Genomic DNA, 14,584 nt, shown 5'->3' with positions numbered 1-14,584 from the left:
AGTACGGAATTCAAGATCGGTGGAAAACAAATCAAGGAAAAAAAAAGAATTTCTATACATACTTCCAAAGTTTGCATTTTTCATTAATTAAAAAAAAAATTACAAGGAAATTTTTGGTTATTGAAGTTATTAACACTTTTTTGAATTTTTGACACAAAAATACTAGAAAATTTTACCGTGTATATTTTACTAAGAAAGATTTGTTTCCTACAGCTTTATCTCAGACGTCATTTCGATTAAATGTGACGTTTTCGGTCTGATTTATAAAAAAAATGCCGAGCCTTATATTTTGGAAAAAAATGCATGAATGGCCGAATGGCAATAGGAGAAAATCGAGTCAAAAATTCTATTTTTTTTTTCTTATTTGGTCTGGAACTGCTCAATTGTTATCAGAATTCACTGGGAATGCAAGGATGTCTTTGAAGTTCTTGTCTGAAATTCCTTGAGATACTTATGTGGATATCTTTGGAACTATCATTTGCATTGTTTCCAGAAATCCTTGGTAATTCCGGTTGAATTTTCCTCAAAATATTCTCACAATCCCCATGGAATTCTTATGAGAAGTTCTGATTCAGAACAACCTTGGAATTCTTCTCTAAACTACTACCAATATTCTCTAGGATTTCTCCTCAGTTTTATGTAAAGAATCTCCTCTTGGCGACTGCTGTCAACAAATATGATATTCCTTTGGATCCTTGGATAGGCTTTTAATCAACAAAGTACAAAATGCTACTCAGTGGTGACACAGAGTTCAATTTTCAGTTGACTAAATGACTTTTCTTTCCGAGACATGAGTCCTGTCCACATAATTTTCCATACAAAAAAGTCTTTATTTTCCATTTTCTTTTTTTGTGATATGTTTGCCTTACGTGTTTGTGTGTTGATTTGTGTGTATGTTCGTGCTGCTCTCTATCGGGATCCAAACAAGTACGTTCCGCTTCAATTTTGAACCGTGTTACACAATATCTAACCTCACATGTGGAATTTATTTTAAGTTTTACTTTGACTACTACAAGTATATTTTCAATACCCTATCTCAGATGGAATCAAAACCGAAAAACGACACAGTGTTTATTATTTCTTTTCGATCGATAAAATTCAACGTATGTACATAAATGGAAACCCTCGATTTGACTACGATTTAATATTTTCTTCTACTAAGTGTAGTTTTTACCTATAACAAACTTTACCTTACTACTTGTAATCAAGTAGTACTCTGCGCGAAGAATATGGTACTGTTTAAAAAAAAATAAATAATGTTCTTTTACTTTCAATAAAAAAAAATAGTTTATAATTTCAACGATAGTGAACATGTATCAGAAAACAAAAGTTAAGCACAGCGTTTTGATTTATTTGTCGCCGCTGTTTTAACAATTAACGACTATTAAAAATTGTTCAAAACAATAAAGTAAAAACAAGCTCCAAATCATGTAGAAACAATCCGGACCCAATCCTAGAGGAAGAACGTTGTTGTTGTTTGTTTGTTGATTGGAAACTATGTACTAAATACCGCAGTGCAATGGCGGGTGACGGAGTTTTACAGCTCGTCGTGCTTCGGACCGGAGAACTCGTCGTGCGAGATGAATCCGTTCTTGTCCTTGTCCTCGTGCTGGAATATTTCCTCCACCAGTTTGTCGTGCTCGGCGATCATGTTCTTGATGTCCTCCGATTCCTGCCCACCGTCGGCGGCGACCATCTGCTTCTTGAGGTATTCGCTGACCTGCGTGGTGGAAATTAGATGTGTTGTTAAGATAGTTTTGAATGTGGTGTATATTTTACTTTTAAAAAGCATACAGGAGAAAGTGTTAAGAACTTCGTGAACAAATAATGCATTTTATTTTGTCTACAAGAACAGTCATACTAAAACTTCACGTCATAAAAATATCGGAAACAGATAAGATGTGAACTTCCAAACCCCCTAAAATGTTGATTTAGGCCAATATTTATTTAGTGTAATTGGCGAACCCCGGAAGGAACTAAAACCGAGACAAATAAGAACAAAACTTAGCGCCTATTTTTTTTCAAGATAATATCAAAAACGAACAAAAACACAAAGAAGGGCTTAATTTATATTAATAGATAATATCAAAAATGATATTGTCCTGGGTAACAAAGGTTCTATACTATTCTATTCTATTCTATATATTCTATATTTTGAGATTTGATCTTCCAAACACCCCTAAAATGTCGATTTAGGCCATATTTGGGAAGAAAAATGCATTTTGAGTTTTGAACTCCCAAACACCCCTTGAATTTCCATTTAGGTCATAATTACGAAGATAAACGCATTTTAAGATTTAATCTTCCAAACACCCCTAAAATGTTGATTCAGGCCATATTTAGGGAGAAAAATATACTTGAATTGTCACCCTTGAATTGTCGAATTAGGCCATAATTACGGAGATATATGCATTTTAAGATTTGAACTCCCAAACACCTCTAAAATATCGATTTGGGCCATATTTAGGGACAAAAATGCATTTTAAGATTTATGACATTTCTAGTTCGATCAGTTTTAACAGATTTCGTTATGAGAGCGTAAAGCGGACAAACAACAACACAAGGTTCTTAACCCAAATATGGGTGAATACGATTCATACATGAGTTAGTTTTATGATTCACTTAAATTCACCCATATTGGGGCCAAAAAAAAAAATACCAATATTTAGAATTGTCTACTTTATGCCAATCTAGGTTTACTTAATCTATATACACTATACAGAACCGTACACAGCAGTTGGTGAAAAATTCCAGAGGGGCGGAAATTTTTTTTCCTTTATTTGAGAGATTTTTAGCCATAGGCTAGTTCATCTCTAAGAGGCGGAAAATGTCTCCAATGTTGTATGGACATATACAAAGTTTCCTCTATCTTTACTAAATTGTCTCAACTTCTACATAGTTCCACCAACTTCTAATCAATGCGGCGCCGTTGGTGTAGTGGTAAGCGTGATTACCTTTCATCCCAGCAGGCCTGGGTTCAATCCCAATCGGCACCGCCGGGATGTTCTGAGACATAACATCTCTGATCACGCCTTCCTTCGGGGGAAGTAAAGTCGTTGGTCCCCGGTTCATGAGTTGATGGGTCGATAGGTAGGGTGTGGGAGCTGCCTCCCTGGCGTCGGTAGCATTGGTGCTCAGCACGGAAAACAAGATCGACGGAAAACAAATAAAGGAAAAAAAAAGCTTCTAACCAAGTTCCATAATTATTGTTATTCAAAGTTCTCCCAATTTGACCAACATCTCCTGAACCTTTTCTTCGAATTTTCCTAAACATCTGAGCGAAACAAAGTTCCGAAAAACTTCCAGTGAGTTCCTAAATTAAAAAAGTTTCAATAAGTATGCTGAACTTTTGCAATACTCTCTTAGCTTCTACGAAATTCGATTAACTTCAACGAAGTTCACTGAGCTTCTACAATTTTGTCTGTACTTCTGCGAAGTTCATTGAACTTAAAAAAATCCCAACTATGAAGTTTTACGAAGTTCTTCGAATTTCTACGTCATTCGCTTGACTTTTACAAAATTCTCAGAATTTCTATGATGTGCTATGAACAGCTTCAGTGCTCAACCTGTAAAATGTCTACTTTGTTTGATTCTTATTCCATTTCGATCCTTGTTTGGACCCTACCCGAGGTAATCCTGCTTGGATATCGATTTGGAAAATTCCTCTTCGATCCTTTGGCTTCTTATAGTAATCTGCTTGGAAGTCGATTTGGATAAAAAAATACTGCTGCCATGGCGCCTAAGCGCAAAAGAAAAGGGCAATCTCTTGATCCCCCTTCTGATGAAATTAATTTGTGCAATCAATTTGATTTGTTCACGGATGATGAGAATAATCCATCATTCAGGCAAAATTCCACGAAGCTTTCCCGGCTTAATGTCAAGAAGAAAAAGGTCACCTCTTTTGTGATAACCACTTGCGATTGCCATGCTCTTCGCATCAAACTATTGAACTTCGTGAAATTTAAGTTTTCACTGCAAATTGGCCGTCGGGGTGAATGCCGTGTACTGGCTGAAACCTTGGACGGATTCAAATGTCTTCTCAAGTATCTTACTAAGAAGCAGCAACAATTTTTTACTTACCACACCAAAACTGAACGTGTGTTCAAGGTTGTCATGAAAGGACTGCCCAGTGGTTTTCCATTATATGTTATGAAATTAGTTCAACATTATTTAACTCATTATTTTACTGCAGGTAAATTATCAAAATTCCAAATCTGAACGACTACCTGTTAGAGCAAGAGTTCATCGGGGTAGCGTTCTTGGGTCTATATTGTATAACATTTTCACTTCGGACCTCCCTGATTGCCTCAGGGTTATCAAAAATCTTTGTTCGCCGATGACACAGGCATTTCCGCTTTACATATTTTCAGGGTAGATAGGGCTCCTAAAGTTATGAAAAAATCCCCACGAAACATAGGGTCGGAAATGATTGCTAAGTGAGTTATTCAACATTTTATGTTTTTTTTTTGTATTGCCAACTTTGGTTAGCTATATTTTTTTAATTTTAATGTGGTTTTCTGATTTCAACATACCAAATGAAAGATTAAAGTTTTAGCTATCAATGCTTTCTAGAAAAGAACTCGATTAAAGTTAATCATCATACATTAAAATTGAAAAGTATGTTGAAAGTACCGAAAAAGCTGGTGAAATTTCATACATTTTAGTGTTTTAAGTTGAAAATTTTCATTTCTGTTTATTTAGTTGTTCTCCAAAACATTCTCCATGCAGTTCCCTAGATTTGTGTCTTTGGTAATAACCTTGTAGGCTTTATGGTTTCTTCGTAATTATTGATTTAAACTGCCATAACAACTTGTGACGTTTTCTTAAAATGCGCTATAGTCACCCTATTCGTTCGTACGTTGGGCTGTTGCAGTGGACTACGCACATGACAATTTGGTAGAATTTTATTGTAAATGTTTAGCTACATTCTTAACTTTTGATTACCGCACATCTTCTGCGCCGAAAGAAAACATAACTGCGGAGATGTTTCGCGGTATCGAATATTGCTCAGCCTCAGCAGAAAGCACAACGAGAGACACCGAATCGGCGAAATCTGAGAGCGGAAGGGAGAGAAGTAGGTTAGGTAGTGGTAATAAGTCGATGTCCTTTTTATTTCATAGCACTCGCAGCTCAGTGGTGCTGTTTCGGTGGGGAGCTCCGCTGCATCTGTATACACACTTAGATTTTTTTTTACAGGAGTTAGTATTTTTACTGGATTTTTGGATTACTGACTCGCTTAAAATTCAAATGACTGTTATTCGTAAAGATTGGATAAAATCGATTTATTTTTATTTTTCATCATTACACGGGGTTAACAGAAGTTAGTCTGTAAATTTTTGTAACACATTTTCTCAACTTTGAATTTTTCACAGATTTTTTAAATTTTACCGAAGAGTTCCGCAATTCAAAACCTCGGTAAAAATTACTGACTCGATAAGTGTGTACTGATGTATGGTTGGTGAAGAGGCTAGCATGTGGAGGGTATTCTCGGGCTAGTGAATGCCACCCATCCCCACTTATAATTCAGTAGTACACTATTTATTCATTTCTGTTTGATATGTTTACAAAGTTTGCAAACAGAAATGAGCATTGCAGTGTAGGTTGGAAATGCTAACATGAAGCCTTAGTGTGATGATTTATTAGCTAGAGAATGATCTTTAGAAGAGGGTAGGTGGATAGTTCCGTTAGAGTACGGCAGTATGAAAATTGAATAGAAGTTGAAAATGAGCGAAGGGCCATTAATGCGACAGTTTTTTAAGATAGACGCACATTTTTGCCAAACCCGTACGATGTACGCGGGGACCACGTTGGTCATGACGAGAGGAGCAACACAATAGTTGGGTAAAGAAGAACTGCATTATAACACACCATCGACTGGAAATGCTCTCGCAACGTGGGGCTTTAGGTAGTGATGAAAACGTCGCTAGAACTATTCCACAGCCGCAGTCAGTTTATGAGCAAAAAGAGGGACGCACATTTTTGCCTGTGGACTTGGAGACATACTTCAAGTCCCCGCGTACATCGTACGGGTTAGGCAAAAATGTGCGTCTATCTTAAAAAACTGTCGCATTAATGGCCCTTTGCTCATTTTCAACTTCTATTCAATTTTCATACTGCCGTACTCTAACGGAACTATCCACCTACACTCTTCTAAAGATCATTCTCTAGCTAATAAATCATCACACTAAGGCTTCATGTTAGCATTTCCAACCAACTCTGAAAATCGTTAACTTCGCGTATGAAGTAACATAAAAACACTTTGAAAGTGGATTGCAGTGTAGTTACCAATTTTCCAAGTCATAGACTTCAGATTACTGTTCAAAGTCGCAGATTTTTTATAACGGAATCATGAACAAAAAACCAAAGACCACTATGACAAACGCGATCGGTCTGAAGGGATCTTTACATAGAAATTGTTTTAAGGTGATACGATCCAGAACCTCGGGCTCTGGTTCCACTTCGCTTTTACCAGGAGGCCATTATCTGCTACCGGAAAACATACAATAACAAAACTGTGATGACAATTTAGTGCCTCAAATCACAATAGTGCCCGAGATTAATTCCCTAGAAAATTCGAAGTGGCAGTGAAAGTGCCTGTGGACGCTGAACCATAGCAGAAATCAGAAAACCACATTAAGGTGAAAGTTAATGCTTTTCCGTTGATACTGACTCCGCACCCGTTCGAACCACACCCAAATTCAAAATGCATCAATACCAACAAGCATTGCAAATTCGCAAAATGGGAAGTATTGAAATTTTGACAAATACAAAATTATTGTAAAGTTATAATAATTCTACTACTGAAATGACAATTTCAATTCCAAGATTTCAAGGACAGGAAAGTCCTACTGAAGTTCAGGGAAGTCTTGGCGTAGTTCAGGGAAGGCCTGCCGAACTTCAGGAAAGTCCTGCCAAAGTTCAGGGAAGTCCTGCCGTAGTTCAGGGAAATTCTGCCATTTCAATTCTTGGAAATCAGGGTTGTCCTGATGAAGTTCAGAGAAGTCCTGCCGAAGTTCAGGGACGGCCTGTCGAAGGTCCGGGAAGTCTTGCTTAACTTCAGGGAAGTCCTGCCGAACTTCAGAGAAGTCCTGCTGAAGTTCAGAGAAAACCTGCCGAAGTTCATGCAACTATTGCCGAAGTTCAGGGAAGTCCTGTCGAAGTTCATGCAACTATTGCCGAAGTTCAGGGAAGTCCTGTTGAAGTTCAGAGAAGTTCTGCCATTTCAATTCTTGGAAATCAGGGAAGTCCTGCCAAAGTTCAGAGAAGTCCAGCCGACGTTCAGAGAAAGCCTGCCAAAGCTCAGGGATGTTGTGCCGAAGTTCAGGGAAGTTTTGCTGATGTTCAGGGAAGTTCTGCCGAGGTTCAGGGAAGTATTGCTGGAGTTCAGGGAAGTCCTACTGCAGTTCATGGAAGTCCTGCCGAAGTTCAGGGAAATTCTGCCGAAGTTCAGGGAAGCTTTGCTGAAATTTAGGGAAGTCCTGCCAATGTTCCTGGAAGGCCTGCTGAACTTCAGGAAAGTCCTGCCAAAGTTCAGGGAAGTCCTACCAATGTTCAGGAAAGTCCTGCCAAAGATCAGGGAAGTCCTGCCAAAGTTCAGGACAGTCCTGCCAAAGTTCAGGGAAGTCCTTCCGTAGTTCAGCGTTGTCCTGCCGAAGTTCAGGGAAGTCCTGCCGTAGTTACTCGACGAAAAATGCGTTTGATTGAACTGAATTTTGCGCCTATTATGACTCAAATTTATGTCAAAATTGACGCTCGTTTATGTCAGTCTCAGAATTCCTAAATTTACACGAATTTTTCTAAGTGTGTGGTCAAAACCAGGCCCAGTAGACGATTTCTACACACATAGAAAAAAATCATGTAAATTTAGGTGCTCTGAGAGTGACATATACGTGCGTCAATTTTGACATAAATTTGAGTCATAACATACGCGAAATATAGCTCAATCAAACGTACTTTTTGACGAGCAACGAACTTTTAAGTCTTTGGGCACTTAATTTTACATGACATGATTGTTTACGTCTCATCTTTTATGTCAAACACGGATTCCGTCACGTGTAAAATTTGTTATTTCTAAGTGTGTAGTTAGTCAGCGAGTTCGTTAAGACAGAAGAAGTCCTGCGAGAGTTGCATCTAATTGTATCTAGTTCTTCTTCCCTGTTATTTCCCGCTGAGAAGCTGTTACGAAGACAAGTAGAACGTCCATGAGGCGTCCCATCATTCGTCCCATCATTAGTTCCATCATTCGTCTCAGCGCTGAACCTGACTATTGGCCACGAAAAGGCTTGCCAATGCACATACACTTAGACAAATTAATGTAAATTTAGGTGCTCTGAGAGCGACATATACTAGTGTCAATTTTGACATAAATTTGAGTCATAACAGACGCGAAATATAGCTCAATAAAATGTACTTTTCGTCGAGCAACGAAGTTTTCCGTCTCGGGGTACGTAATATTACATGACATGTTTGTTTACGTAACATCTTTTATGTCAAAGATGGATTCCGTCACATGTGAAATTAGTTATTCCTAAGTGTGCATCAAAAATCGATTACATACATCCGAACATTTTTTATCTCAAATCGAGGGAAGACATTCCACTCAACTACGATAAACCGGACTAGTTCATGTTGATCTTCGTCAAGCTTCGTCTACAATTTGGACTTCTACATCAACACATGTCAAGCTGCCTTCAGGTTCAATTGATCATTTTGTCAAGCTTCTGCATTCATGTTCCATCAGATGTCACAGCTGTTGTTTGCGGTGACATCTATCGGAAACTAGGCACAATCTGTTTTCCTATAATTGTTCACAGAGGACACTGCAGTGCACACAATGTCTGGTACCTCTATATATGCATTTAGATTATTATTCGAAGTCCCTCCTTTTTTACACATTCTACACACAAAATAGCTCACCCCTCACAAAATTTCCCGCCGAATTTTATGTATGGGGCGGGGCATAAAGTATCTTTTGCGCAGAATATGTAAAAAAGGAGGGACTTCAAATGTTAAAGCAAATGCATATATAGTCAGGTACTCTTTTTTTGTAATCTGTGAAAGGGAAATCACAAATCGAGTATCAACAAAATACATGGCATGTTGAGAGATTGTGGTCGTGAGAGAGAATTTCTCTCTCAAATTTGAATTTTTTTGGCTCTCTGGGCACTGGTAGTAAAGCAGGTAAAATTGTATGGGGAAAAATCATTTTTATTTAATTGTAGCTTGTTTAGCATTGATTTCCGGGAAAAAACTCAACGACAAAGCCCCTGACTAATTTCTTAAGGTTGTCGTTCACTTTTTTTTGACTTGAATATGCACCGAAAGCGAATTATTCCAACTTCTCTCAATTTTTATATGGGGATTTTTATCACTTCCTACCAGCGGAACAGCGCCATCTCTGTGGAAAATGGTCGTACAAAATGATTAATTGGCTAAAATTGGTGAGTTCGTTTCATTTTGTAAATTTTTATCTTTTCAAACCAGTAACGTTGGGAGATCACCTTTTTGTGGTGCGTTACTGGTATAAGATCTACCACCGAACCCTAGTCGTGACAACTGCAAACTAGGGAATCAGGATTTTCCAGTAAACAAAGGATCACATTTTAGTTCTTGTTAATTTTTATGACTTGATAAAAGTGATAAGACTCGGGTAGTGACCACCGCCGTTATGCATTTATATATTGTATATTTCAAATCAAAAATATTGTTTATGTTCATAGAGTTTACATAATCATTTTCCCTTTGTCCTTCTCATTTTCCTTTTCCTCTTCTCTTTTCGGAAAGTGAGTAATGGCGCTATAGCCATAAGCCATAAAAGGCTAGGACAAGAGTTAGTGCTCATGTCCCAACCGTCAGAAGAAAATGGAGCATCACTTAACCTTTCTAGCTTTGATGCTTCCAACGACCAACCAATCATATAATTATTAAAATTGGAACGTAAGGTACGAGATGTTTTCGAAATCATCTTGCCCCTTAAATGCTGTGCAGTAGCCCTGGCCGTTTTGGTATGTGTGACGCATTTTCGATGTGAACATATATCAAATAGACAAGAAAAATGATGTAGGTATATCCATTATTTTCCAAGATGCTTTCAAGAACTGGCTGTGTTGGCGTTAGATTAGATTAGATTAGATAGCCTTTTGTTTATTAATCATGCTGGCAACAGTAGTTATTGTTTACTCAATTTAACTATTGAATTTTACAATATTATTCAATACATAACAAATGAACTACACTCAAAATAATCGACACGTTGAAACTACGTGAAAAATCACGTAAGGTCTCTCTTTTTCCACTCCCCTCAGTTTTACATGACTCACGTAGAATGTATGTGATACCCCTTGAATATCAAAGGGAATTCCGATTAAGCACACATACTTAATCAATGCAATTTACGTGATTTTCACAGACACTGTTTCTATCACAAACGAAGTTACAGACGGAGCGGCTCGAAAACTTTGGTGACTAACCTGCTATTGCAATTTTTCAGTGTACCACATGGTAACACCACTACTACTGGATTGTACCACATGGCAACACTACTACTAGATTGAACTAGCATTTTCACCGAATGTACTAGAATGTTTTGGTTCTATCTCTTTCACTCTACTCAAAACTGAAATGCATAAAAAAATGACAAAATGATACGCACTCTTTGCACACTGTCAAAGAATCATTGTACACAAAATCAACTTTGTTCAAATCAAAACAAAAAAACTAACCCATCTGGTGGATAATGGCACAAGCTTCCAAGAAAATTCTATTACAGTGAACCACATTATTTAAATGGATTTCTTCGCCAGTTAGTCGTCTGTCACTTCGTTTGTGGTTTCTATATGCATTTCACGTAAACCTTATGTGATTTCCAAGTCTGAAAAAAAAGAGTTCTACACTCAAAGTGGTGCAAAGTATGGCGACATTGTGATGTGCTAATGTCCGTTATTTTTTGTAAAATAATTGCAAGATGTAAGTATAATTTTTGATTATTTCTAATGATTATCCTGATTTTCAAACATACATTGTCTGTTTTATTGTGTTCAATAGAAAGACGGCAAATGATCTGGCAGTTAAAAGTTAATTCGTCCTATTACATTGCTCATATCACCAGGATTGTTTGGGATCCATAACGGATATTATTACACTTTTTCTGATATTTTTTTTTTGAATATATGCATCAATAAATAAAGGAATATTATTAGATTTCTATTTATTCTATAGGAATACATAATTGATTTTATATTATAAGAAAATCTTTTGTAAACAACTATAAACAAATATGATACTGGAATCCACCAGTGAATGCCATCGACAAATTTATGTAACATCTACGTGATAATCCAGTGACGTTTGGGTTCAATAAAATGAGTACCCCTACATGATAATCACGTAGCTCTTACGTGAAAAGTATGATGGAAAAAATCTACGTATGTTTCCACGTAGCATTGACGTGAACATTATTTTGAGTGTATGTTTACCAATGAAATCAAATGAAAACTATTGTTGTTGATATTTTATGTAGCTGGTTTTGCCAGATTTGGTGAAAACAAGCTTACCGAAGATTTAAATTGACAATGAAGCAATTTCTTTTACATTTTTGTATAATTTTATTCATAAATATAGGGGTGCCACCTAGGGTGGCACTCTTGCCCCGTGTGATGTTCATTTTTAAGAAAATTAGTTTTTGACCAATTATAGGGAATATTTATATAGTCTTTGCTATTGGTGTTTCAATTATTCATTATTAGTGATGCCTCAATGCAGGAATTGTAGAAAACGATATATGGAAATTCCAAAATCCTTATTTTATGATGTCCAATTATTATTAGTAATTTAGATTTTTGACACATCAGCTCAAAATGATGTTTTGCAATTTTTGTAATACTTCATTTTGGACAGAACTTTCTATAATGCTGTATAGGAACACCATTCATAGTTTCATGGGTGAATTAGCATTGGAAACATGTTTATTTTTAAAATTATCCTTCTTTTCCTTTCCCTCTTCTCATTTTAGAAAGCGAGTAATGGCGCTATTTCCCCATAAGCCATAGAAGGCTAGGACAAGAGTAAGTGCTCATGTCCCACCCGTCAGAGGAAAATGGAGCATCACTTAACCTTTCTGGCTTAGATGCGTTCAACGACCAACCAATCATATAATTATCTAAAACGGAACGTAACGGTACGAGATGTTCACGTTAAATCCATTTATTGGATTCTGAAGAATCGTGTTTATATCCTCGATCTAAACAGGTCCGTTGTTTTCTGAATCATCTTGCCCCTTAAATGCTGCACAGTAGGCCTGGCCGTTTTGGTATGTTTGACGCATCTTCGACGTGAAACATAAATCAAATAGATAAGAAAAATGATGAAGGTACATCAATCATTTTCAGGATGCTGTCAAGAACTGGCTGTGTTGGCGTTATATTAGATTAGATTAGATTAGATTAAATTATTATTCTGAAGATCAGAAACGTTTCTTCACAGTATTTCAACTGTTTTCAAAATTAAGACATATCTTCAAAAAAAAAAGTAGAGATTCAACGTTTGCAGCAGAGTTTAAAATATCGCAATTCCTCCATGCAATGCAAAAATAGATTGTACTGGTATTTATTTCTTAAATTTGTGGGATATGCCAGCTCTAGGTATGGAGGGGGTTATTTATGCCAATGCAAATGACCTGTACTACACTGAGGCAAATAGACTTAAGAATTTCATAAGACTCGACTTATGAACGACAAATATGAATTTCATAAGTGCGTCCATGGTTCGGTTCCAGTCTGCTCCGATTTATTATTTTTTGTCAACAATTTTTTTCATAAGGTAAATCAATGAAATTCAAACTGATTTCTTGTGGCTAAAATTCATAAGTGTTTCTTATGGAATTCTTACGTTCTTTTGTCTGCGTGTATGCCGATCCGAAAACAACGGAACTTACCTCCTCGCGGCTCAGCTGCATATCCTTGTTGTCGTCGATTTCCTTGAACACATTCGTCGTCGGTGCAGTGTCGCCGATGTTGATCAGCTCGACGTCGAACACCAGGGTGGCACCTCCTGGGATAACATTTCCGGCTCCACGCTCTCCGTAGCCCAACTCTGGCGGGATGGTCAGCTTACGCTTCTCTCCTAAAATTTGATCCTCCGATTAGAATATGTATATTTTTTAAATTTCAGTCAAAGATAGATTCACATACCAACGCACATATCGGTCAATCCCTGGTCCCATCCCTTGATGACCTGTCCGGCACCCAACTGGAAGGTGAAAGGCTGATCGCGGTCAAAGCTGAAATTGAGAAACGAAAATAAGGAAATTAAACTTTAAATGTATTAATTTTGGTTGTGTGTTCCCCGAAAACTGAACAAGTGTTAGTCTGCTTTTAGCCATTCATCGGACGGACGGACGGGCATCCCATCCGGTAATTCATTTGCAAATATTCTATAAATGTAAAACTAATAGAAATGAGAGCCTTTCCCTTCGCTTGCTTGCCAGATGATTCATGCGGTGGAATGTGCTCTGCCGAGGAAAACGGCGTTCGTAGTATAGAAGGAGAAAGTTTGCCCTGGGAGGTGCGGCGGTGACTCGTGTTTGTTTCCGGAATCCAATTTTGCCTCACATACAGCATCTTGCCCGGTGCGATGGGAAATGCACGGAACCGAGGGTGTGAAAATCCTTGAGTTATTATTTTTTAATTAAAGACAAATATTAACATATGTTGGGATGTTTAAAGTATTGTGTGATTCGAAAATGTGGAAATTTTAAACTTTTCCATGGCATTTCCCACGTAGGTAGGATGGGTGGTGGAATTCTCATCAGTCAGGGTTAGCAATCGCGCGCTCGGTTGAACATGAAAAATTGTTGCACTTGTCTTGAATTCCCCAAGTGGGAGACCATCAACGTACTTGAGGCAGCAGAATGTTGTGTATGTTCAGGCACCGGGAGTATATCATATTCTTCCTAGACGACGACGACGACGGTGAGGCTTAAGATTTCAGCAATTGTCTTCCACCCCATGTCCTTTGGAGCTCGCAGGAAACGTGTGCTTTTACAGCCTAGCGGCGCAAAAGTGGCATCATTTGTTGGTTCTTTGCTCACACTATGGTTCTATGCCACAGCCACGAACGGTCTTATCCTGTCTTATACAATAATTTGTTTATTTTGTACATCATCCCGCACAACTTGTGACCGTTGGGATGATGCTCGGGCAGGGAGTTCAAGTAGCAACAACGAGAAGCAATAGAACCGGAGACAAATTTATCGCGCAATATGCACTGACGACGACGACGACGACGATGGTCGTATAGCAGTTAGAAGTTGAAACTTCGAGACGTTGTTGGCAGGTTGGTTGAAATCCCAGAAGAGGTGTGACACAACCCATCGCTCAAGTCCCGGAATGATGGTCTTCGCGTCGCAACAAGGGGAGTCATTTTTACCACTTCGCGTGCAACATTACCCAGTGTAGGATAATTGAGGGCTATTAGGTATTAATGCCACAGCGGAGAAGCAACCAAAGTGTCACAGTTTTTCTTGTCTGGAGACCTTTTTTTTTAAAATAACAAATTCGAACCGGATTCACTGGCTTTACTGGTTGGT

At 37.8% G+C, this 14,584-nt stretch overlaps 1 protein-coding gene across 2 annotated transcripts in view; it reads right to left on the bottom strand.

Moving 5' to 3' along the window:
* Positions 1 to 806: 806 nt before the first annotated feature.
* Fkbp14 (peptidyl-prolyl cis-trans isomerase Fkb14) overlaps positions 807 to 14,584 on the bottom strand; it is a 113,186-nt gene continuing 99,408 nt past the window's right edge. For both annotated transcript variants that reach the window (XM_065221403.1, XM_065221410.1), the window contains exons 3-5: positions 13,188 to 13,276; positions 12,932 to 13,119; positions 807 to 1,720 (exon numbers count right to left, since the gene is read on the bottom strand). In XM_065221403.1, coding sequence (XP_065077475.1) covers positions 1,538 to 1,720; positions 12,932 to 13,119; positions 13,188 to 13,276 — 460 coding nt within the window. In that variant the 3' untranslated portion in view covers positions 807 to 1,537. The remainder of the gene's footprint in view (positions 1,721 to 12,931; positions 13,120 to 13,187; positions 13,277 to 14,584) is intronic.

Source organism: Ochlerotatus camptorhynchus, unplaced genomic scaffold (assembly GCF_037179485.1).
Source record: "Ochlerotatus camptorhynchus isolate MF236.1 unplaced genomic scaffold, CSIRO-AGI_Acam_v1.1 ptg000012l, whole genome shotgun sequence".
Lineage (NCBI taxonomy): Eukaryota > Metazoa > Arthropoda > Insecta > Diptera > Culicidae > Ochlerotatus > Ochlerotatus camptorhynchus.
The sequence above is the reverse complement of the archived record's forward strand: the minus strand, read 5'-3'. Positions and strand labels throughout refer to the sequence as shown.